The sequence below is a fragment of the Psammomys obesus genome, unplaced genomic scaffold (assembly GCF_907164565.1).
Source record: "Psammomys obesus unplaced genomic scaffold, mPsaObe1.curated_primary_1811, whole genome shotgun sequence".
Taxonomy (NCBI): Eukaryota; Metazoa; Chordata; class Mammalia; order Rodentia; family Muridae; genus Psammomys; species Psammomys obesus.
The window spans coordinates 42,840,232-42,865,188 of NW_026593286.1; the positions used below are offsets into that span (position 1 = coordinate 42,840,232).

The window sequence follows — 24,957 nt, forward strand, 5'->3', positions numbered from 1 at the left end:
AAAGAAAGAAAGAAAGAAAGAAAGAAAGAAAGAAAGAAAGAAAGAAAGAAAGAAAGAAAGAAAAAAAAAAAAGGAATCTGTTGCCAATTGCCAGTATGAACCAGGAGTAACTCTTATTACACAGCTTAGAAATGGATTTTTGGAAGGAAGCACTTTGGAGTTTGGTTTTCTTCTAAAAAAAGAAAAGAAGAGAAAAGAAAAGAAAAGAAAAGAAAAGAAAAGAAAAGAAAAGAAAAGAAAAGAAAAATTCAGTACAGTAAAGAAAGGAAATAAAACATTACTGAATTAGAATCACTGAAGGTGAGATGTCTCTGCTCTTCGGCCCAGGTGAGCTGTTCTTCCTAAGTGTTCCTGTTCTTCCTAATGTCCAGGTTTGCCCCAGGTCTAAAGAATGGTGTCCTGTCAGCTTAGCTCCATTGCCACATTGGTTTCTTCCTTAGTTTGTAAAGGCAGGACAGAATTCATCCATTACCTCATCTTTTATTTCTAGTACTTGACATACTTATAGATGATAGATTTCTGCTGAACACATAGCATTATCAACAGACATCCATTTTATTATTTTTTTGTTTGTTTTATGGGCAAATCATCTTTTTGTAATTTGAAAACATTTTAATTGTCAAAGGTAATGAACAACTAAAACATTTTAAAAAGATTGAACCCACACAAGGAATCTTGACTTACTCTGTCTGCATGTTACACTCAAGGGCTCCTATCGCTGTACAGTTTTGGATTTCTACTCTCTTCCTGCTGTGCACCCTGATGCTCTAAGTCGAAGGCTTGATATATGTTCCATTATCATGTAAATACTGGAGGATGACTGAATATGACATCTCCCCTAAGATATGTTAATGTCGCTTGCAATTTCATATTCCTTCTACTTCTAGCTTATTTGACATCTGTTTTACATTCTAGGAAGGCCTCAGATTGTTTTCAAAACTTAATTAAGAAAAATAAAAAGAATTAAAGTAAATTGTTGCTAAAACAGAGGAAGATTCTAGAATACTACAAATAGAGTATAATAAGTTTCTGTAGCTTTTGTATCTTATGATTATTTGTGAGTAGGAATCTGTACCCTAATTTTCTCTTTCACTGACCCCAAATTTGATCATGTAGTATATAATAATCAATAAAGTGTGATGGATGTGCAATATTTAGTATATAAGTTAATTGCCATTTCTACTTTAGATTGACTAAATATGTTGGGATCGGCTTATACTTCAAGGCAAATTTATTTACAATATCCTTGGAATATTTCCTCTCCAAATTCAATGCTCATGTTTTATCTCTTTTATACATTAATGAGTAGAAAATTTGAGGCATACTTTTACTTTATCAATTTAGAAATGAGTCATTAACTAGTAAACAATCTAGTGAATCTTTTAGTATCAGCTTGTTTTTATATTGCAAATTAAAAATTTTTATATATTCTTCTATTATCTTCACAGTAGTTAAGTGCTTTATTAGCATAACATAAATGTTGTTTAGCTAGTTGGTTAACAAATAATTACTGAAAATTTTAAAAGCTTAAAATTTTCTCATGGAGATATGAAGAAAACCCTAGGAGTGTACTTCTCCTTTATATTTTTTTCAAAGTAATGGTGTTTCAAGAAATTTGCCGTAATGATTAAATTAATAATTAAAAGGAATTAATAATTAAAAGGAATAAACATTAATACTTTAGAGCTTTAAAATTTTAATAAAGCTTATGCATATTCACCTTCCCTTTTGTGAGAGTGTTAATTGATTTGTGTTTATTTAGTTGTTAAGAAGGTAGCAAATGGCTGGGAATGGTGGCACATGCCTGTGATCCTAGCACTCAGGGAGGCAGAGGCAGGTGGATCTCTTGAGTTTGAGGGCAGCCTGGTCTACAAAGTGAATCCAGGACAGCCAAGGCTACACAGAGAAACCCTGTTTCAAACAAATAAACAAACAAACTAACTAACAAACAATAAATAAATAAGTAAAAAGATAGCAAATGTTCTTCAGGATGACATGGTTTACAAATACAATTTTTAGATTTTATTATTTATACTTTCCCCATCTAACCATAGTGCAGAATAAGTATCAAACTTGCTTTTGTTGTGGATCAAAGGAAGATGGAAATTCCCCCAACTAGTAGGGGTATAAGGGAGATGCTGTTTTTGTTTGTTAGACTTCTGGCCTCCTTACATTCCTCCTCCCTTCCTCCTCTCCCTTTGTTTTTCATGTCTTTTGTTCTTCTGAAACATAAAAATGCCCAGTGAATAGATTTTCTATTTATCTAGAGAGTTATTCATATGAATTTCTAGATATCACTTTGCTTTTCAATTGGTTCTGAGATTCAAACACAGGCAGTCTTGATCTTAAACCTATAGTAAGTTGACTTTTATATAATTATAAATGCATATTATAAAAGATAAATTGGGAGTAAAGACTAAGAGGTGGACTTGGGCTCTTGAGTCATGATTCTGGCCTTAGAGTCCACTGACTGTCTGGCAGTGACATGGAAGGAAGATCTGGGCAAAACTGGTGTTTGCCTTTGTTCTTCAGTGAAATCAACTGATTGTGTTAGTTACGAAATAATATAAATGCACACTATGCAGAGCAAAACAAAATTTAGCATTTGTTTACTTTGCTATATAGTCCAAGTATTTGATAAAACTAGAGTTTTCCATTTGGGATGAAAGCGCTCCTTGCTTCTTGCCCCATCCTCCCAAACCCAGATCAGAGGGAAGAGAGGACAAAGAGGTAATGCTTGAAGTTTTTTTTTTTTTAAGAAACTTTCTTCAAAGTGCTATAAAACTCTTTGTAATGAAATGAATGAAATCAAAGAACCCTTAAGGATTGTAGACTGTTCTGTTGGTTGTAAAATAAAAAAGTTCAAAATGGTCTTTTAAAATGTGCAGCCAATAAACAACAAATGGATAAAGAACAACTTAGAACAGATAAGTTGGGTACAACACTATCTGGATTTTTCTCTCTTTCTCTCAGTGAACACTAGCTCACGTTGGCTTTGAACTCAATATGCAGCTGAGGTTGCCCTCGAACTTCTAATCCTTCCGCCTCCATGTTCCCATTGTTTGGGTTATAGGTGTTAGTTTTGGTGATGTCGTGCTGAGGATCGAACCCAGGACTCTGCGCACAACAGATAAGCACTGTACCAACTAGGTTAGCCCACAGCCTCCAACATGCAGGGTTTGCCTGCAGACACTCATTTTCTTTTGGATCAGGAAGGATAAGAGAGAAGGCTAGATAGAATGTATAGACAGCTAAAAGATAAAGAGTTGGAGTGATTTTTTACCTAATTTTAAACCCATGTGAGTCCCTTATACTTCATATTATCTTAAAATACCACAAAATCTTTGAAAAAAGTTTCAAAAGTAAAAAAAAAAAATTTATGCAAACACCCATTTTAGATTAAAATATCTGCAATGAAAATGTTAATATACATAGCATCCTTGCAATCTCAATAATTTCATGTGTTTCTGTGTATGGACCATACTTGAAATAAACAATTAAGATAGGGTTTTGTGAAAATTATGTAATAGCCTGGGATTAAAATCAATCGTTTGCAGCCAATATGGTCTATATCTCACTGTTGCTATTATACGCGCACATATGTTTAAGCTTAGGTGTGTGCGTTTGTGTTTGTGCACATTTGCGTGTGTGTATGTGTGTAGTTTACTTGGTGAGGTATGTTAATACCTCCGAACGACTATATGAGAATAGGTTCATCTCATTCTCTGTAATGTTTTTGAAGCTATTCAGGGGCTTGAGCTGTGTATTGTATTTCTGTGTGAGCAAATTAACAACAGTAACAACAGATCCACGAGAGCCTGAGAGTCATTCTTGCAGACAGAATTATGGATGAGCATAGCACACAAGTATGTGTAATTTTAGCTTCATAACTTGGCCACAGTTACTTATATTTCCAAATGGCACATGGAAAGAAACCTAAGGAATTCCTAATAAGAAAGTCTTTGCTTTTCATTTTTTCCATTTTACACAAAACAGCAGTTTTGCTAGTTAACTGAAAAGCATTTTGTATGATTAGAAAACATTTAATGGCAGTATTAAGAAAATTACCTCTGTCATCATTTACCAAGCCCTTTTATTTGCAGGCTGCCCTAAATTGTGTGTGGGTCATCTTCTTTGTACTTTCTCAGATTTCTTTTATTTTAAATAATTTTTATTTTTTTTATATTAATCACAGGTTATTTACTTTGTATCCCAGCTATAGCCCTCTCCCTCATTCCCTCCCAATCCCACCCTCCCTCCCTCATCTCCTCCCATGCCCCTTCTAAGTCCACTGGCAGGGGAGGTCCTCCTCCCCTTCCATCTGACCCTAGTTTATCAGGTCTCAAAAGGACTGGCTGCAATGTCCTCCTTTGGGGCCTAGCAAGGCTATTCCTCCCTCAGGGGTTGGGGGAGATCAAAGAGCCAGCCACTAGGTTCATGTCAGAGATAGTCCCTGTTCCCCTTAATAGGGAAACCCCCATGGATGCTGAGCTGCCATGGGCTATATCTGAGCAGAGGTTCTAGGTTATATCTATGCATGGACCTTGGTTAGAGAGTTTCAGAAAAGACCCCTGTGCCCAGATATATTTAGTCCTTGTGGCGCTCCAGTCCTCTCCAGGTCTTACTAACTCCCCCTTCTTTCATATGATTCCCTGAACTCTGCCCAAGATTTGGTTATGAATCTCAGCATCTGCTTTGATACACCGCTATGTAGAGTCTTTCAGAGGCCCTCTATGGTAGGCTCCTGTCCCTTTTCTTGTTTTCTCGTCATCATTGCTTAAGAATATAAAATAAAATTGTTCTTAATGAAATAAGAATTTAGCTCAGCTCAATAACCCTTGTACGTTGTTGTAGACAATTCTTTTTTCCTTGTAACAAAATCTCTGACATGCATCTTAATGGATTTTTGTTGTTGTTGTTGTTAAAGTTTCCAAAGTTTCAGTCAGTGCTCCCTGCATATTCCTGCTCTGGGCTTGCTTGTGGTGAGACAGTTTCAAGGAAGCTATGTGATACGGGCTAGTGGCTCACCTCTGGCAAATAGGAGGGAGAGAGAGAAACTGATAGGAAGTCACCATGGGCAGGATATATATTACAGTGACAACTCTTTGTGATCCACTTTGGCCAGCCAAGCCCCATATACATTCAGCTGTGAACTCAGTGCTTTAGTCCACTGATGATCCATCCATCTCTGAGGAGAGCAAGATTGGGACCAAGACTTCAGCACCGCATAATCAAACACAACAAATGCCTACTCTTGGTCACATAATCCAAAGGCAAAGAACACAGAAAATGATAATTTGGATGGGTATCCTAAAATAAATATTTAAATTTAGTATGTATTAAAATAAAACAGTAGATTTAATAACAGAAGATAAAAGTCCCCACAACCAATTTTTAAAATATTTTTATGTTTATTATTTACAGTTTATTCACTTTATATCTCCCCTGTACCTCCCTCCCTTCTCCCCTCCCAATCCCATCCTCCCTCTTCCCCACCTGTGTCCCTCACCCAGTCCACTGAAAAAGGAGGTTCTCGTCTTCTTCCATGTGATCCTACTCTATCAGGTCTCATCAGGAGTGGCTGCATTGTCTTTCTCTGTGGCCTGGTAAGGCTGCTCCTCCCTCAGGGGGAGGTGATCAAAGAGTAGGCCAATCAGTTCCTGTCAGAGACAGTCCCTGTCCCCATTACTGTGAAGGCCACTTGGATACTGAACTGCCATAGGCTACCTCTGTGCAGGGGTTCCAGGCCATCTCCATGAGTGGTCCTTGACTAGAGTACCAGTTTCAGAAAAGACCCCTGTGCCCAGACTTTTAGGATCTGTCACTGTCCTTGTGGAGTTCCTGTCCTCTCCAGGTCTTACTGTCTCCCACTTCTTTCATAAGATTCCCTGTACTCTGCCCAAAGTTTGGTTATGAGTCTCAACCTATGCCTTGATACCCTGCAGGGTAGAGCCTTTCAGAGGCCCTCTGTGGTAGGCTCCTGTCCTGTTGTTTTCTCCCTCTTCTGTTGTCCATCCTCTTTGCCTTTCTGAATGGGAATTGAACATCTTAGCCAGAGTCTTCCTTCCTAATTAGCTTCCTTAGGTGTACAGATTTTAGTATGTTTATCCATATTATAAATGTCTAGTATCCACTTATGAGTGAGTTTATACCCCGTGTGTCTTTCTCCTTCTGAGATACCTCACCCAAGATGATCTTTTCCAGTTCCCACCATTTACCTGCAAATTTCATGATTTCCTTGTTTTGTTTTTTTTAATCATTGAGTAATATTCCATTGTGTAGATGTACCACAATTTCTGTATCCATTCCTCAACTGAGAGGCATCTGGGCTGTTTCCAGCTTCTGGCTATTACAAATAAAGCTGCTACAAACATGGTTGAGCAGATGTCCTTGTTGTATACTTGAGCGTCTTATGGACACCTGATTTTTGACAAAGATGCCAAAACCATACAATGGAAAAAAGATAGCTTCTTCAACAAATGGTGCTGGTCTAACTGAATTTCAACATGTAGAAAAATGCAAATAAATCCATACTCATCACCCTGCACAAAACTAAAGTCCAAGTGGATCAAAGACCTCAACATGAAACCAGACACACTAAACCTGTTAGAAGAAAAAGTGGGGAAGAGCCTTGAACTCATTGGCACAGGAGACAACTTCCTGAATAGAACACCAACACCACAGGCTCTAAGAGCAACAATCAATAAATGGGGCCTCATGAAATTGAAAAGATTATGTAACCCAAAGGACACTGTCATCAAAACAAAACGACTGCCTACAGGTTGGGAAAAAATCTTCACCAACCCTTTATCTGACAGAGGGCTAATATCCAGTATATATAAAGAACTCAAGAAGTTAAACACCAAGAAATCAAGTAATCCAATTAAAAAATGGGGTACAGAGCTAAACAGAGAATTCTCTGTAGAGGAATATCGAATGGCAGAGAAACACTTAAAGAAATGTTCAACATCCTTAGTCATCAGGGAAATGCAAATCAAAATGACCCTGAGATTTCACCTTACACCCACCAGAATGGCTAAGATGAATAACTCAAGTGACAACACATGCTGGAGAGGATCTGGAGAAAGGGGATCCCTCCTCCATTGCTGGTGAGAATGTAAACTTATACAACCACTTTGGAAATCAATCTGGTGCTTTCTCAGACACTTAGCAATAGCGCTTCCTCAAGATCCAGCTATACCACTGCTAGGCATATATCCAAAAGACTCTCACAACCAATTTTAAACTCATGTACTCACCTACATGCTGTCATCTTGAGGCTGATGTGAAAACATTGTCAGACCAAGATCTCCTTCAGCTGTCTCAGCTGGGTTCAGATGTTTCTAATTTTTAAAGCATGAGAAACAATGGATATGGTACAGCTGGCATTTATTTGGCAGAGTTTAAAGGAAGCAACCAATGCCCTTTCCCTTGTCTTTTCCTCCAGTGCTAGGTGGTCCAAAGCAGAAGCACATTGCTCAGAAGAGTCTCTAGAAGCGGTAGCGCTGAGCCTGGCCATGCTTTGCTAAAGATAGTGTCTGGGTTAGTCCAGAGGATGTGTGATGCTGCTTGCTGTGGCCTCCTTTGTGCCACAAGAGGACAGTGCAGAGTGTAGTCTTCCAAAGTCTTTGGCAATCAGAGAAGCTTTAAATAATGATATCACAGACCTTCACAACACTAGCATGCGATGATGTGAGCTGGATGAAAAAGGCAATTGTTCTGAAATAAGACTGTTCTTCTTCCTATTTGGCCTCACAGAGTTCTTAACACCAGAGAAACTCTATCAAGAACTTCCACATTACCCGTTTCCTCTCAAATGTCTGAAGTGCATATTCTCTGGGAGGAAAGAGATTAAAGTGCTACTTTTCAGTATGTATGTCTACAGGCTAGGTGTTTTTCTTTGACTTATCCACACTACATGACACAGACATTTATAAAAGCCTTCTTATATGACATTGGGCAAGCATTTCTGAGATGGGCACAGTTTGGGGTTCCAAGGAATTTACTGCTGAGGAGAAGAAATTGATCAGAACAAACATTTGAACAAGAGAGGAGAAATTATTATAGTATAAGGACTCTGCATAATTTCTACCAGGAAGACCTTCAGTGAGACATAGTTAAAGGCCTTTAGATAATTTGCAATTTTTAGTTTTAACAACATTAGTTATATTATTTAGGAACCTCGGGTTTCTAGGTCACAAAGGTTTCAATATGGATCTTTCTTTTGATTCTAAAGATTTATTTTTACTCTCTTTCTCACACACTCTCTCTGTATGTGTCCATGTCTGTCTGTGTGTCCCTGGGTCTGTGTCTGTGTCTGTGTGTGCTGTGTTGGAGATACCAATCAGTGAAGGCCAGAAGAGGTTATTGGATTTCCTGGAGCTGGGGTTCCAGGGCTTTGTGAGCTTTAGGTGGGTGCTGGGAATTGAACTCAAGTCTTTTACAAGAGTAGCAAGTACTCATAACCCCTGTTACTATCTTTCCATCCTGCCCACTCCTCCCCCACCTTATTATTATTATTTTTTGAGATAAAGTTTCATGACATAGCCCTACGTGGCTTTGAACTGGAGACCGTCTGTGCAGCTGTTATGCACATGTGCTTTTATGAAGAAATGGATGTGTGAATTTGGCTCATCTTATCTTGTTATAAGATGTTGGGTTTGCTCTGTCATCTATTGATTAGGACCTGTATTTAGACAGTTTATAAAAAAAATCAGTGAAATCTTTTTATAAACATAGGACAATTGAGTTGATTTCAAGTAAAATATGGTCAAACAAAATACATCTCTCCATCCAGATACCCCTGCCTAGCCTTTGCCAGTGACTTCACAATGGAGACAGTCTTCTGCGGTACTTAGCAAGAGGAAAATAATCCTGTAGCTTGGAAGTTAAAAATCCAGAAAATTAGAAACTCACAGAAATTAGAAAATAGTAAAAATACTGGCAGATTTCAACCTCTTTTAAATTTTAGGGACCTTAATAAACTATAAGTAGTAAAAACTATAAGTAGTGCAAAATTATAGATTTGGAGGATACTGAGTGTATGAGCCTGTGTGTGTGCTTGTGTGTGCACACACATTCATATGTGTTTGTCTTTCTGTGTGTTTGTGTGCTGGTGAGCATGTGTGTGCGCACTAATGTACATATATGTTTGTGTATGCACACTCATACATTGTGTATTTGCATGTGTGTGTTTGTGTGTGTGTGTTTTATAGGACTTAAATCTAGACTCTAGATGTGAGACTGGGCTGTTTCTGAACTTAGTAGGGGAGCCTTGGGGGCACTGTTGGAGTTTTCAGGATGTTCTCTGAAAATTCCTACTTTTTTGCATGCCTGCAATAATCATGTCCTGGCACATTTTTGTAATTCTTTTCAACAAACTGGCCCCCGTGTGGTTTCCTATTCTGTTTTTCATTTAAGCACATGGCCATGTAGAAGCCAAAGGGATGGTAGCTGCACTTTGTACAGCTGCCGCCGCATCGAAACTCTGAAGAGTGCAAGGTGCTCTGTTTCCCCACCACTCTTGCTTTGCACACATCTTTCAGACACACACGAACAGTGAGACTTCACTGAGCCCTCTGTGAGGGGAATGAATTCTTGTGTGGGCGAAGAGAAGGCATGCCTCAGTAGTGAATGTAGTTTTTCATTTCCTTGCCATTTAAAAGCATTCCAACTACACGTCCATATCATCTTAAATTTAATTATGAATTCTCAGAAGAAAGAGAACAGCAATCAATCAGTATAAAGGCGGTTTTCAGCATTGCCAGTTAAAGAAAGCAATACAGTGACACATTTCTCTGCTTCTTGATTTGAGGCCACATTGTCTCAAATTCCTCTTATTTGTGTTGACACAGGACTGAAAGGGATTTTTTCCCATCTCTCTCTCTCTCTCTCTCTCTCTGTGCATATGTGTGTGTGCCTGTGTGTGTGTGTGTGTGTGTGTGTGTCTTGTCCCAAGGGCAAGTTTACTGAACTTTCAGAGAAAACAGTACAGGTTATTTGATATGTAGAACAAGAAAGACATGCCTTTTAAGTTAGAGATGAAATAAAAATAGCTTATTAACAAAGCCAAAAGTAATCCAGACATTGAAAATAGACTAGTCAGATGAGGAAAGAGTTCCCAAAACCTTTACAACCTCTCCGGAAGTAGTTGCAGAAATAGGGTTAAACCATCTGCTGAAAAGATTCTTGCACATAATATTTAATTGAAAATTTGCATGTCATCTTCTTTTATATCTTCTTGCCTTCTCAGTGTTTAATTTTTATTTCATTTGAGTTATATTGCACATATCACACACATCTACAATATCTAATAATATAATGTATCTAAGACTATTTCATTATAATGTGTAAATATAAAGTTGTAGTTTATAGCATAGGTTTTCGAAAATTAAACTGATATTGTATAATGCACTCTATATTATTTGTATTTTATTAAAATTAATACATTGTATGATAATTTATATAAACTTATTTTTATTATATCAGTTATATTAATATAACTCCATAATACTGTATATAACATTATATATAAAACAACCTATATATATGTAAATATATTTCACAGTATTATATTTTTAAAGGCAGAACACACATATGCTTTCAATATTTGAACAATCAGCACAAAGCCACTAACACTTCAGCCCAATATGTCTGAACATTACTGACCCCCAACTTTGACAACCCAGCTTGTGAGAGACATAGCTATTTGGCATTATGGAGAATTTTGTTTTTAAGCAATGAATGTAAAACCAGTAAAAAGGTACTGCTTCCTCAATCATAAAACTTAATGAACAAAGTTTTTTTATTTTTAAAATTACATTTATTCATTTACTGTTTATGCCTATGTTTATATGGAGGAGATGGGGCAGAACTCTAGTAAGGAAGTCAGAGGACAACTTTAGGCCACACCCTCTTTCTTCTCTGTGGATTCCCTTGGGAGCTGAGCTCAGGTTGTCAGGCCTGGTGACAAATGCCTCTTCCACTGAGCCACCTTACTTGCCCAGAAGTTATTATTAGTTTATGTACTTAATGTAATATTCAATTGATTAGAGATATGAATCTACATTTGTATAGATCATGTTTTGCAGAATGTTTATTTTGGATGTAGAATACTAAAAATTTATTTTTTAAAATGCAAATACAACACATTTTATTTTTTCAGAATTTCATGCATGTACATATATGTACATAATGCAATTTAATTCATGTCCACCCACATTTTCTTCTCTCCAATTTCTGTGTTACCCCTTTGCCACTTACTCTTCCTAATATTATGTGCTCTTTTTCTTTAAACTCAAAGTTCATGTAGTACGCCTGAATGTTAATGGGTATAGGAAAGTATAGTGGAGTGGGGTGGCCATTTAGGGGTCATCAGTGAAAATAACTTGACTGTCTTTCCCCCCAAAGCCATCAGTTGCCAATAAATTCTCAACTAGGGGTGGGACCTTATAAGCCCTGTCTCCATTTATGCTGAGATTTTGATTAGTTTGCTATTTTTAAAATTTAAATTTACTTTTTTATAATTTATTCTCTTTACATCCTGGTTGTAGCCACCACCCTCGTCTCCTCTGGGTCCCGCCAACTGTCCCTCTTCACCCCACCCCCTCCATTAGTCCTCAGAAAGGGGGACCCTCCTCCACTACCATCTGACCCCAGTCCGTTAAGTGTCATCAGGATAGCCGGCATCCTCTTCCTGTGTGGCCTGGCAAAGAGCAGGCAACAGAGTCCATGTCATAGACAGCCCATGCTCCCCTGACGGAGACTGAGCTGCCTATGGGCTATTTCTGAGCAAAGGGTCTAGGTCCTCTCCATGCATGGTCCTTGGTTGGTGCCTCAGTCTCTGCATGCCCCCCTGGGCCTAGATTTGTTGGCTCTGTTGGTCTCTTGTGGGGCTCCTGTCCCCTCCAAATTCTTCTATCCCCTCACTCTTCCATAAGATTCTCTGAGCTCTGCCCAAAGTTTGGCTATGAGTCTCAGCATCTGTTTCAATCCCCTGCTGAGCGGAGTCTTTCAGAGGACATCTGTTGTAGGCTCCCATCAGGTTCCCTCTCTTCAATAGCTTCCAGTATCTATCCTGTTTTCCCTTCTGAATGAGAATTAAGCATCCTCCCTAGGGTCCTCCTTGCTATTTAGCTTCTTTAGGACCGTAGATTTTAATACGGTCATCATGTGTCATATGGCTAATCTCCATTTATTTATTTATTACAATTTATTCATTTATAAGTGAGTGTATACTATGTGTGTCTTTCTGTTTCTAGGTTACCTCACTCAGGATGATCTTTTCTAGATACATCCATTTGCCTGCAAATTTCATGATTTCCTTGTTTTTAATTGAGGAGTAGTATTTCATTGTGTAAATGTAACACAATTTCTGTATCCATTCCTGAGTTGAGGGACAGCTAGGATGTTTCCAGATTCTGGCGATTATGAATAAAGCTGCTATGAACATAGTTAAGCAAATTTCCTTGTTGTATAGTTGAGCATATTTTGGGTATATGCCTAGCAATGGTATAGCTGGGTCTTGAGGAAGTGCTATTCCTAAGTGTCTGAGAAAGTGCTATATTGATTTCCAACGTGGTTATAAGAATTTACATTCCCACCAGCAACAGAGGAGGGTTCCTCTTTCTCTAAATCATCTCCAGCATGTGTTGTCACTTGAGTTTTTGATCTTAGTCATTCTGATGGGTATAAGGTGAAATCTCAGGATTGTTTTGATTTGCATTTCCCTGATGACTAAGGATGTTGAACATTTCTTTAAGTGTTTCTCTGCCATTCGATATTCCTCTACAGAGAATTCTCTGTTTAGCTCTGTACCCCATTTTTTAATTGGATTACTTAATTTCTTGGTGTTTAACTTCTTGAGTTCTTTATATATACTGGATATTAGCCCTCTTTCAGATATAGGGTTGGTGAAGATTCTTTCCCAATATGTAGGCAGTTGTTTTGTTTTGATGACAGTGTCCTTTGCTATACAGAAGTTTTTCAGCTTCATGAGGTCCCATTTATTGATTGTTGCTTTTAGAGGCTGTGCTGTTGGTGTTCTGCTCAGGAAGTTGTCTCCTGTGCCAATGAGTTCAAGGCTCTTCTCTACTTTTTCTTCTAGCAGGTTTAGTGTATCTGGTTTTATATTGAGGTCTTTGACCCACTTGAACTTTAGTTTCGTGCAGGGTGATAAACATGGATCTATTTGCATTTTTCTACATGTAGACATTCAGTTAGACCAGCACCATTTATTAAAGATGCTATTTTTTCCATAGTATGTTTTTGGCTTCGTTGTAAACATCAGGTATCCATAGTTGTGTGGGTTTATTTCTGGGTCCTCGATTTGATTCCAGTGATCCACAATTCTGTTTCTATGCCAGTGCTATGAAGTTTTTATTTCTGTCGCTCTATAGTACAGCTTGAGATCAGGGGTGGAGATACCATCAGAAGATCTTTTATTGTACATGATTATTTTAGCTATTATAGGTTTTTTTTATTTTCCCATAGGAAGTTGAGAATTGTTCTTTCTAGTTCTGTAAAAAATGATGTTGGTATTTTGATGGGGATTGCATTGACTCTGTAGATTGTTTTTGGTAGGATGGCCATTTTTACTATGTTAATCCATAAGAATGGGAGATCTTTCCATCTTCTGATATATTCTTCAATTTTTTTTCTTTGTTCAGAGACTTGGAGCGCTTTTCATGCAGGTCTTTCACTTACTTGGTTAGAGCAATACCAAAATACCTTATGGGCTTTGTGGCTATTGTGAAGGGTGTTACTTCCCCAATTTCTTCCTTAGCACATGTCTTTTGTACACGGGAGGGATGACAGCTAATATGAGCTCATGTGTACAACTGTGATATGTCTGGTACACATGGTTTGGCTGAAGACTCTTCTTAAAATTGTTCCTTTTTTCAGGGTTCCTTTCTCCCCTTTTTCCTTCCTTCTTTACTTTTTTCTTTCCTTCCATCTTCCTTTCTTCTTTCCATTTTTCCTTCCTTCCTGTCTTCCTGCCTTCCTTATTTTTTCTTTTGAAATATTGATATAGGGTCTCACATTGTAGTCCTGCCTGGCCTGCCCAGGCTCTCACAGTCTTACTGTCTCCTCCTCTGAGATGATAACTATGCATGGAGGGCGGGGTTGTGATATAGGTGTCCCTCCAAAGTCTCTTGTTTTCAGCACTTGACAGATGACCTGTCTATTGATGGGAACTGGGTACAGTAATGTTTTGTTTCTGTCCTGGGACTTCAGTATTTGGAGAAGTTTGTTGGTTGAGTGTTTCACACACCCCTTCCTTTGTTCAACTGTCTTTCTTTTTTCAGCAGAGGCATATAAAATGTTCAGGTGAGGACTAAGTCTTAGTAGGTTGAGATGCCCATTTTCCTCTGTAGGTTGTTTTGGGAAGTTCCAGAAGGGCATAGATGGGTATAAGCAAGGGAACCTATTTTCTCCTTTCTGAAAAAGGCCATATGGAATGAGATTGCCACTAAGGAGCTGAGAAGCACCTGAGAAGTGAGCACTGTGTAATGTCTACTTTGTGTTTGTAATAAGGTTAGCTTCTCATAAAAATTGAAGCTAAGCATTTAATACATGTATTTTTCATGTTGCATATAATTATAATTACTCCAAATATGCATATAATATGTATTTTCAAGTATTAAAAACAACTTTTATCTAAACATAGAAAGGAAATTAGTAAAGTTATATAACTACACACTATATTGTTTTTGCTATAACCTTCCCTTAATTGATTTCAATGTAAAGATTATCACCTCATTATTTTTATGAGTTTTGTGTTTCCGTTACAGATTTGGTATGGATAACAGAGACCTAACCCAAGAGATATGAAATAGTTATTTCATTTTCACATGTACTCAGATTGTGCTTTGGAAATTCTCTTTTGCTTCTCTTTTTAAAATGGTTTCTTTCTGTTCCTCTTTATTAAATTTCATTATGTTCCATCACTCATAATTTAAAAAAAATTCTTGTGAGAAGCATTCCTTAGCTAAAAAGTATACTTTGGCTCATTTTTTTCTTCTTCATATACTAGGGAAATGCATGTTTCATTCATCATTTCATGATAAATTGCTCACTATTTTATGTACATACTAAATAGAATAAGTTTATCTGTCTTTTATCTCCTATGGAAATTAACCCATTCTCTTTTTTTGATCTCCTCTTTTTTTCTCCTCCCCCTCCCTCTCTCCTGTTCTCTCTCTCTCTCTCTGTGTGTGTGTGTATTAAAGCCAAAGGTTGATGTTCAGTACCTTCCACAATTGCTTTCAACCTGTACTTTGGGACAGGGTCTCTTACTGGACTTGGCTAGACTGAGAGTCAGCCCTGCCGCTTGTTTACTGGGTTGTGGTGGAGGTGAGGGAGAGATTCTCCTCCCCTCCCTTTTACTCAGGGTATGGAAGAGCTGGATCTGAGGGAGTCATGAGAACAGGAGAGCTGTTCCTGCCTCTCACCTACTGCTGCACTTGGGGGAGTACTCAGTGTTGCCAGGGCAGTACAGCAGAGTTGGCCCTGGGTGTGGGGGTTGCAGGTGAGCCAGACCAGGGGGCATGAGTATAGGAGAGAAGGCCCTTTCTCTCGTCTGCTGTACCATGTGAATTAGCCTATCAGCTCTCAATTATAGATGTATGTGACAACCTTTTACATGGGTGCTGGGGATCTCTACTCAGCTCACCATACATGTGGGTCCCCAGCCCTAGGAGGTTATTTCTTAGAACTTTTCAAAACAAAAAGATACTTTATTAACTTAACTCTTTCCCAAATTAAAAAAAAATTTAGATTATTAACCTCTTTTCTTTTTTATTTCAGATGAATATGATGAAGAAATAGCCTGTACTCAAAATGGCCAGATGTATTTAAATAGAGACATTTGGAAACCTTCTCCATGTCAGATCTGTGTCTGTGACAATGGTGCCATTCTCTGTGACCAGATAAAGTGCCCAGAAGTGCTTAACTGTGCCAATCCTACAGCACCCCCTGGGGAGTGCTGTCCTGTCTGCCCACAAACGTCTGGAGGTGGAGATAATAATTTTGGTAAGAATGCTCAAAGCTGCTTCGGAATAAAGCTGATGGCACATCTTTATTTTCCAGTGATTATTGCGTTCAGAGCTTAGTAATCGAAGTGAATAATCATAGCAACTAACTCAGTGACCTCAGGGGTTAATGACTTTGGAATTAGAAATGTAAACATATTTCTAAAAAGAGTGTTATTGCCTGCCCGAGTATAAGTAGGGTTCTTTGTTTTCTCTATTTAGGCCAATTAGCATAGAAATAGACAATAAATTTTTTCTTAACTATCAAAGGATCTTGTTTTGAGTGATTATATCTAATTAGAGAACATTTTGTACCTTATAGATGGTTGCTATTACTGTGATTATGAAAGGTGCCTCCATGATATTGTGTTGACTTTCTATTACATTGACTAATGTCCGAGAAACATAAAAAATATATTTATTATCTCTGGTACAAGCCTCACTCTATAGAATCTGATATAATTTATATATCTATAGAATTTATATATCTATAGAATTTAATATAATTTACTGCTTTAGCAAGTTTTCTTGTATTGCCTCAAAAATCCAGTGTGCTTAATGTGGACCACATAAAAGGAGGAAATGGAGTCGGTTTCTTGAAGAAAAGAATGGCACAAACTCTGGGTTTTAAAATATTTTCAAAGAAAAATAATTAATATATATTTGATTATGAATCAAAGAGACAGGCATACATTACCATTTGCATATCTTAATGGGTTAGGTAAGACCCAACATTCATCTTTTATGTCTTTGTACTAGCAATTATCATTACATTATCACAGCTTCAACTCCTTTCACAAATTCCATTGAAAATAACAATAAATATAATGAAGTCTTCAACATCAAATATGTGGAAATATTAGATAGCAGCTTGTATCTTTTCATCTTGTGTATTATTTAGCAGAAACAATGCATCTAAAATAAGTCTTAATTTCAAAATTTGACAGTGATAAATATAAATCATTGCATGATAAAAATCAAGACACAAAAGCTACTGGAAGCAGACATAATTTCATAGACTCTCAGGAATACATACAATTAAATGTGTGGGAATAAAGAAATTGCAAGTGATAATATGTCAGAACAAAAGTCAGAAAGCAAAATATATAACTTCTTGCCAATAATCAGTGTAGGAGATGCACAACTCATTTGAAGAGGAGTAGTGAAAATGAACAGCAACAGATTTATACAAATAAATCATGAGCAAAGGATGACTGAGTTCAGTTAAATTTGAGACAAAGAACACACAGGCATATATATGGCTGTAGATCAGAGAAAATTTCTGGGGCTGAATGGCATATGTCTTTAATTCCAGGGCTTGGCAAGTGAGGTAGGAGGATCAAGAATTTAAAGCCAGACTGAGCTACATACTGAGCTCAAGGCTAGCAGGAGCTAAATACCAGGTATCAAAACCAAACAAAATTAACCCATACCAAACAGCACTAACAAAATATTCTAACCTGTCAGTACGAAAGACAATATTTTTGAGAATTAACTATCTCTCTTTCTCTCTCTCTCTTTTTTTTTTTTTTTTTTGAGACAGGCCTCATGTATAGCAAGCTGGCTTGTCAATGACTGAGTCAAGGATAGCCTTGAACTTTGTGAGTGCTGGGTGCTGTCTGTATCAATAAGCTGTACTAACTGAGAACTAGGCTGTACCTCCAGCTCAAAACCCAGTAAAGTCATAATTGGGTCTAAGAAAAAAAAGTCTTTCAGCAGGAACAATGTGGAGTGGTATGAAAGGAATAGGAGGAAAAGTAAAACTGAGAAAGTTGAGATAAGAAGTTGAAAAATGAGGCAATAGTTCACAAATTACAGAACACATACAAATGACATCCACGGGAAGAGGAAAATAATAAATTATATTAAGAAGAATTAAACATATTAAAAGGCAAAGTATTTGTAGAAGATATGCGTATTCTTGAAAAGTCTCTAGAGAAGAAACTAATGCACTGGAGTAGAACAAACTATGATGCCACTCAAGAATATTGTCTTTCGTACTGACAGGGCTTGGGCAAACAATTTTGTTAGTTGGGAAAATTGAGCAGATATTTGAAAATTTTAATTTTGCCTTCTGTGCCTTTTGTATGATTGCTATTACAGTAGGTAGCCACCCTAGACATGTTCTTTTAAGGCACTAAACACTGAAGGTTCTTTTTTTTTAGAAAAAGGCTACAATCTTTCATTTATAGAAAACAAAATTGTGCATTTATAAACATAAGAAAATTAAGTAAAAATCACTATATGGCAATGCAGTATAAAATTATCTGGCAGAAATATATAGATTTGGTGTGTAAAAAGTTTGCTCACTTTTGGAATCATTTTTCTCCTACTGGGTATGTCATATTTGGTTGATATTCCTGGGAAGCCTGGCCTTTTCTGAAGGGGAATAGAGGAGTAGATATGGGAGAGACAGAAGGGGCAGGATGAGGGGAGGGAGAGCTGAGAGAGGTATTGGGAGAAGAGGGAGGATAAATAAAAAAAAACCAAATTTTAAAAAGTTGTAGTATAATATAAAATAATGGTAATAAAACACATATTTACAACAAAACAAATATCTACAGTTAAGACAGAACACTCAAGATATATCTGATATAATTATGATAGGTAAGCAAAACCTTAAAATATGAAGGTCCTATCCAAGTGGGTTCCCTAGTAAGGGGAACAGGGACTGTCTCTGACATGAACTCAGTGGCTGGTTCTTTGACTGCCTCCCCCGGATGGAGAAGCAGCCTTGCCAGGCCACAGAGGAGGACAATGCAGCCAGTTCTGATGAGACCTGATAAGCTAGGGTCAGATGGAAGAGGAGGAGGACCCCACTATCAGTGGACTTGGAAAGGAGCATTGGAGAAAATGAAGGAGTGAGAGATTGGGAGGGGAGGAGGAAGGGCACTACAGCTGGGATACAAAGTGAATAAACTATAATTATTATAGGAAATAAAAATTTAATTGAAAATTAAAAATAAAATAAAATACTGAAAAAAATGAAGGTCCTATTATATTCTTGTGACAAACGTTCAAACATTTTAAGACTTTTAGAATAAATGAATCTTTGAAAAGTCTAGATTGATAACAGTCACACATCCTACAGCAAGGAACTCCCCCAAATAGGTGATATAAGTGACATGAAAGGGAATTCTACACGTCACAGATAGCAGAATTAATTTGTAGTCCTGAATGATAGAAGGCTTTTTTTTTTCCAGACTTTGGTCCAGCCAGTAGTAAAGTATTCACCTCCCATGAGTGAGGCCTTAAGTTCATTTCCTCGCAAGCAACAAAGAAAGTAAACCAAAACCAAAACCAAACATTGGCATACAAAAAAATAAAGCAAATTTACAACTCAATTTCCAAATAATGACTATACTTTACATAGAGAGAAATCATAGCTATAAATAAGTAAAATAGCAACTATACAACCTAAGAGATGATATCACATATGTTTTAAAGAAGATTCAGTGTGAGACTTGTCAAAATTAAAATAAAAATTTAAGTCGCACTGTTTCACCTTGCATATTGAATAATTAATTCTGTAAGGTTTGCCAGCACATTGTGTCCTGGCTGTTGTTCTGGGTGTTTATGGAGCAGTGGATGCATCCCCACAAGATGGTATATTGATAATATGTCAAGCATATAAATTATATAAAATATAATTATTCACCCTAGCATTATTTGTAATAACATGATTTCTGGTTAGTCCATTGAAACCTCAAATTACACCAATTTCTCTATAGCTCTTGTTTCCATTCTTCAAAATATCCTGGTAGGGTAATAAGCTGTTTTTAGTAATAAGAAAAGACAAAACCAAATAATTCATTGTGGGGAAAGTAATGCTTTTAAATAGACTGTACTGGATTCATGAAATGGGATCCTGATTTGAAGATAAAATAGAAAAACTACTTTTATATAACAATTTATAAGATTTAAGTATCTATAATTATATGTAGACAAGAAATGGAAAATATTGAAAAATTATAAGGTGCCTGTTGCTGTTTTCTCAGTTATGAAAATGATTATAATAATATACATAAAACCAATAATAGAGGCTTTTGATGGGTCAAGTCTCCCCAGAGATCAGGAACAGGGAACAGAGGACAGGATACAAGGAAGATTTCCATTGCAGAGTTCCACACAATAAATTTTGCATGTGAACTAAATTACTCACTCATTTAAAATATTGCAGAAAGGAATATTCATTAAATGCAGTCCATGATATAAATGCCTAGTGTTATAGTTTTGCTAACACTAGAATCTCTATGAATATTGTGAAGAAAATTATGATCATGTGAGTCTATTCCAAATATATGTAGTGTTTTCTTTGTTAGAATTGATTCAAGACAGTTTTTTGAGCTCTGCCATCCTAGTGAGGAGAGAACCTTGTTGTTGTTGAAATCTACACCACAAGGAAATCATGAAATTTGCAGGCAAATGGTGGAAACTAGAAAAGATCATCATCCTGAGTGAGGTCTCCCAGAAGCAGAAAGACATACATGGTATAAACTCACTTATAAGTGGGTACTAGACCTATAATATAGGATAAACATACTCAAATCTGTAAACCTAAAGAAGCTAAACAAGAAGAAGGACCCTGGGTAAGATGATCAATTATAACTTAGAAAGACAAATGGGATGGACATTGGAAGAAGGAGAAAACAAGAAACAGGACAGGAACCTACCACAGAGGGCCTCTGAAAGGCTCTACCCAGCAGTGTAGCGAGGCAGATGCTAAGACTCATAACCGAACTTTGGACAGAGTGCAGGGAATCATGAAAGAAGGGGGATTTAGTAACACCTGGAAAGGACAGGAGCTCTGCAAGGAGAGCAACAGAACCAAAGTATCTGGGCATAGGGTTTTTTCTGGGAATTATACTTCAACCAAGGTCCATTAATGGAGATAACCTAGAACCCCTGCTCAGATGTAGCCCATGGCAGCTCAGTCTCCAAGTGGGTTCCCTAGCAAGGGGAACAGGAACTGTCTCTGAAATGAACCACCCCTGAGGGAGGAGGAGTCTCACCAGGCCACAGAGGAGGACATTGCAGCCAATCCTGAAGAGACCTGATAAACATATGGTCATATGGTCATATAGAGGACCTCCCCTATCAGGTGGACTTGGATAGGGTCATGGGAGGAGATGAAAGAGGGAAGGTGGGATTGGGAGGAAATGAGGGAGGGGGTTACAGCTGGGATACAAAGAGAAGAAAATATAATTAATGTAAAAAAATAAAAATTTAATTAAAAAAAAGAAATCTACACCCATAAGAAATGTTCTATTGAAGCTATATATGTAGTATGTTTTTATAATTGTTCTCCAAAAAAAAAAAAAATTACCTATTTTCTCTTTCTTTTTGTAGGTAGAGGAAGAAAGGTGAGTTTTACTTTGTGTGGTTTCTTTTTCACAAGAAACATTCTTTTTGAGACTATCTACTCAAACCGTTCTCCCAAGTGCCTGGAAACATACTTTAATATCAATCGTAAATGCCGTCCATGCGTTGATATTAAAAGATGTTCATTACAGTTTTAAAAAATATGACCGTTTAGGAATATAGCAGTGCAGCTTTGATTAGATAAACTAGAGTACATTAAAACAATGGGAATGTGTGAGAATGTTAAACCTGACTATTTCTGGGGTGCTGAGTGAGATAATTTCTTCTGTGTATTTCCTCCTAACTCCCTTCTATACACATATTTGATTTTATAATCACATGAAATAATATTTACCTGAAATAATTGATATGGGAGAGGAAAAATTAAGTAAACTAGAGTACATTCCTCCTGCAGCCCTCTCACTTAGGGTATGCGTGTGGAAGTCACACTCTTCCCCCCAGTTGCATATCAGCATAGGCCATTTTATAATACGTTCATTGATATTAATGTGCTCAAGATAACTGAAGAAGCAAAATAGGCAGACACAGTGATGACATCAAAGAGATCAAAATCATAGGAAGAAAACAGATAACGCTAAATAATGTATGAGGAAATCCGGATATGACAGACTATCCAATATTGTTTAACCTTCAAACTGAGATCACAAAAAAGCGCACTTCAAAAATCTGTAGTTCTACTGTTCAAATGAAATGCCACTGATGGCTTCTTTCCTAGCCATGCCTACACTGACACACACAGACTGACTGGCAGTCTCTCTATGCAGTTTAGTTTTCCAACTTTCCCCTCAGAGAGTAAGAAGTACACTCCTACAACTATTGCACTTTGTGTCCAATAAGGCATGCATATATTTACCTTATATTTACCGTCTGTTACCCTTGGTGTTTCCATGAATTCTATGAAACAGAAGCAGGTGGCAAGAATGGACTCTGATATTACTGAAAACCCTGTCACACAGTAAATATGTGAACTCACATGCTCCTCTGCATTTCCTTCTGGATTTGGATCTTTGGGGAGACATTTCAGTGATGCTCTGTCTTTTTATTTCTTCCCCTTGACTCTTTTTAGTCTACTCAGTTCTTTGCTATTGAAGGCATGAAAAATGAAGAAAAACAAAGCTTTGCCACTTCATATGCTAGATTTACTTTATGTACATCGGCTGAGTAGAAGTTTTACTCACATATAATATCTGACCAAATGCCTTAATATTTTGTCCTCATTGTTAACATTTCTTAGAAATCCCCAGTGTCTCCATAGCATAATGTGACATGTTATTACTCAAAACACTTTATATTTTCTAATTGTCTTTTTTTTTAAATTTTCCTAGGGACAAAAAGGAGAACCAGGGTTAGTGCCTATTGTAAGTATATGTGTGTTTGCATGTTACATGTGCTCTCTCTATATATACATGTGTCTACTTATATATCTATATGACTGAATATGAAAATGTGTCTATACATTTTGAAACATAACTATATTATTTGTATATTACTGCTTCTTCTCAAAAAGAAAGTTATTTTATAATGAAAAAATTAAGATAACGTGAACAAGACAAAATATAGTATTATTCGATACAATATATATTTTATAACATTAAATTTTATAGTCACATGACTGACAATACAAAATCATGGTTTTACGTCCAGTTAATGTTAATGTTCTTGGTTTGATGTTCCACACTTTTAGGCGTGTGTTATGCCTTGATCTTGATTGAAATTCCACATTAACACAGAATTCTCAGGGTATATTTATCATTGTTGGTAGCCAGAAGGTACACCAAGATATCATGGAGTTGCTATCATTCAAACTATAAGTTTTATAGCAGTTTTCATCAATCTGTTGAAAGACTGCACAGTTAATTATTTAGTAGTACGCACATTTTTGCTTTACCTTTAAATCTGATTTATCTGTTTGCCTGAAAAGCAAACACTTGCTATAGTTCCCCTTTTCATGTTTGATATATCTTAGATTAAAAATATTTGACTAACGTTTGTTAATCTACATAACTCTATGAGTGAGATTATTTCATACAGACCATTTTGCATTTGAGTCTGCACCTAAGCTTCCACTTGGTCAGGCTTAATAGAGACGACGTGGTCAGTCAAGGTCACCCAGCTGCCGTGAAGGGGAGGATATGAGTGCCGCGCTCTTCTACGTGGCTGTATCCGTCTCTGCGCAAACACTATCTTCCTGTGTTGGCGCTCAAACTCATAAGGCAGGAGGAGTGCATCTCGTTGGGGCATCTACGTTTTTAAGGAGATTCTACTGTGCTTTTATTTTTATTCGTTGTGTAAACTTTACCTTTACGTTGTGTAACTTTACCTTTTTGTTTCTTTGGTGGTTAGGTAACGGGCATACGTGGTCGTCCGGGGCCCGCAGTAAGTACCTTCCTCCAGCGTGCGCTGTGAATACAGGACATTTTTACCGACAAGGCATACATTGAAAACAGCAGGGCACAAAAGGATATTTGACATCCCAAAAAGTTTTGTTTCCAACTATCTTCAGATTTCGACATTTTGTTTTGGAGCAATACATGCCACACAGTTTCATCTTGGAGTTGATAAACTGTATTCTTATACATTAGTTTTGCTCTCCGAAAAGAAAAAAACAAAACAAAAAAGGCTATGTTTAACATTGTTCACTAGACTGACCTTATTCTTGAAGTAAGAGCATATTCGTGTGCTTACTGATTAAGAGAAATTTATTTACTTAAATAAAATATTGCAATAGGATTTCAGAAGTTATGTACCAGCATGACAGACTTCTGGCTTTGTATGAAGGCTAATTATCTTGAGTTTGGACTACCAACAGCATTTTAGGAAACTGATGAATAACATACACTCATCCACACACCATTTACATCTCAAAGCACATCTGATCTCCCAAAATACAATACTAGCATCGCTGCCTTGCAGGAGGTTGGGGCAAGAGGATCCTTTGGGCCAAGGAGTTTCAGGGTCAGTCTGGAAATCATCTCAATACAGTTAAATAGAACAACAGAAACAGTGCTATTTGTTGAAACAAATAACAATTTGGAAATAAAAATATTTGTAGGTAAGGCAGAAACCACAGCATTTGTAACTTGGGAAATTATATCTGTGTGTGTGTGTGTGTGTGTGCGCTAGAACTAATGAATGCATTAAGTAACTATGTGAATGTACATGAGCAGCAGTAAGCTGACAGGAGCAGGTGGGCCAGTGATGAATTATCTGGAATACTGTGAACCACAGATTCTATCAGATAATTGATAATTTAGGGTTTGCACTTTTACGCAAGTCTCCACACCAAAACTCTTAAGTTTTTGTACCTAGATCTCAATGGCCAAGGATTTACATTGGGAGAAGTCTGCAAATGGTGCTTAAAAATTCGCAGTTCCTAACTACACTAATGTGTTTAAACCCAAAGTGGCTTTACTTGGCACCTAATTATTTACACATCTTCAAACTTCACTTTTTTAAATTTCTTTTTTAATTTAATTTACTATTTATTACAATTTATTCATTTTGTATCCCAGCTATAGTTCTCTCCCTCATCTCCTCACAATTC

General features: G+C 37.1%; 1 protein-coding gene across 1 annotated transcript in view; it reads left to right on the plus strand.

Moving 5' to 3' along the window:
• Col5a2 (collagen type V alpha 2 chain) overlaps nt 1-24,957 on the plus strand; it is a 139,834-nt gene that overhangs the window by 54,917 nt on the left and 59,960 nt on the right. Inside the window, exons 2-5 of the mRNA XM_055616744.1 lie at nt 15,808-16,032; nt 21,381-21,394; nt 22,739-22,771; nt 23,757-23,789. Of these exons, the coding sequence (XP_055472719.1) occupies nt 15,808-16,032; nt 21,381-21,394; nt 22,739-22,771; nt 23,757-23,789 (305 nt within the window). The remainder of the gene's footprint in view (nt 1-15,807; nt 16,033-21,380; nt 21,395-22,738; nt 22,772-23,756; nt 23,790-24,957) is intronic.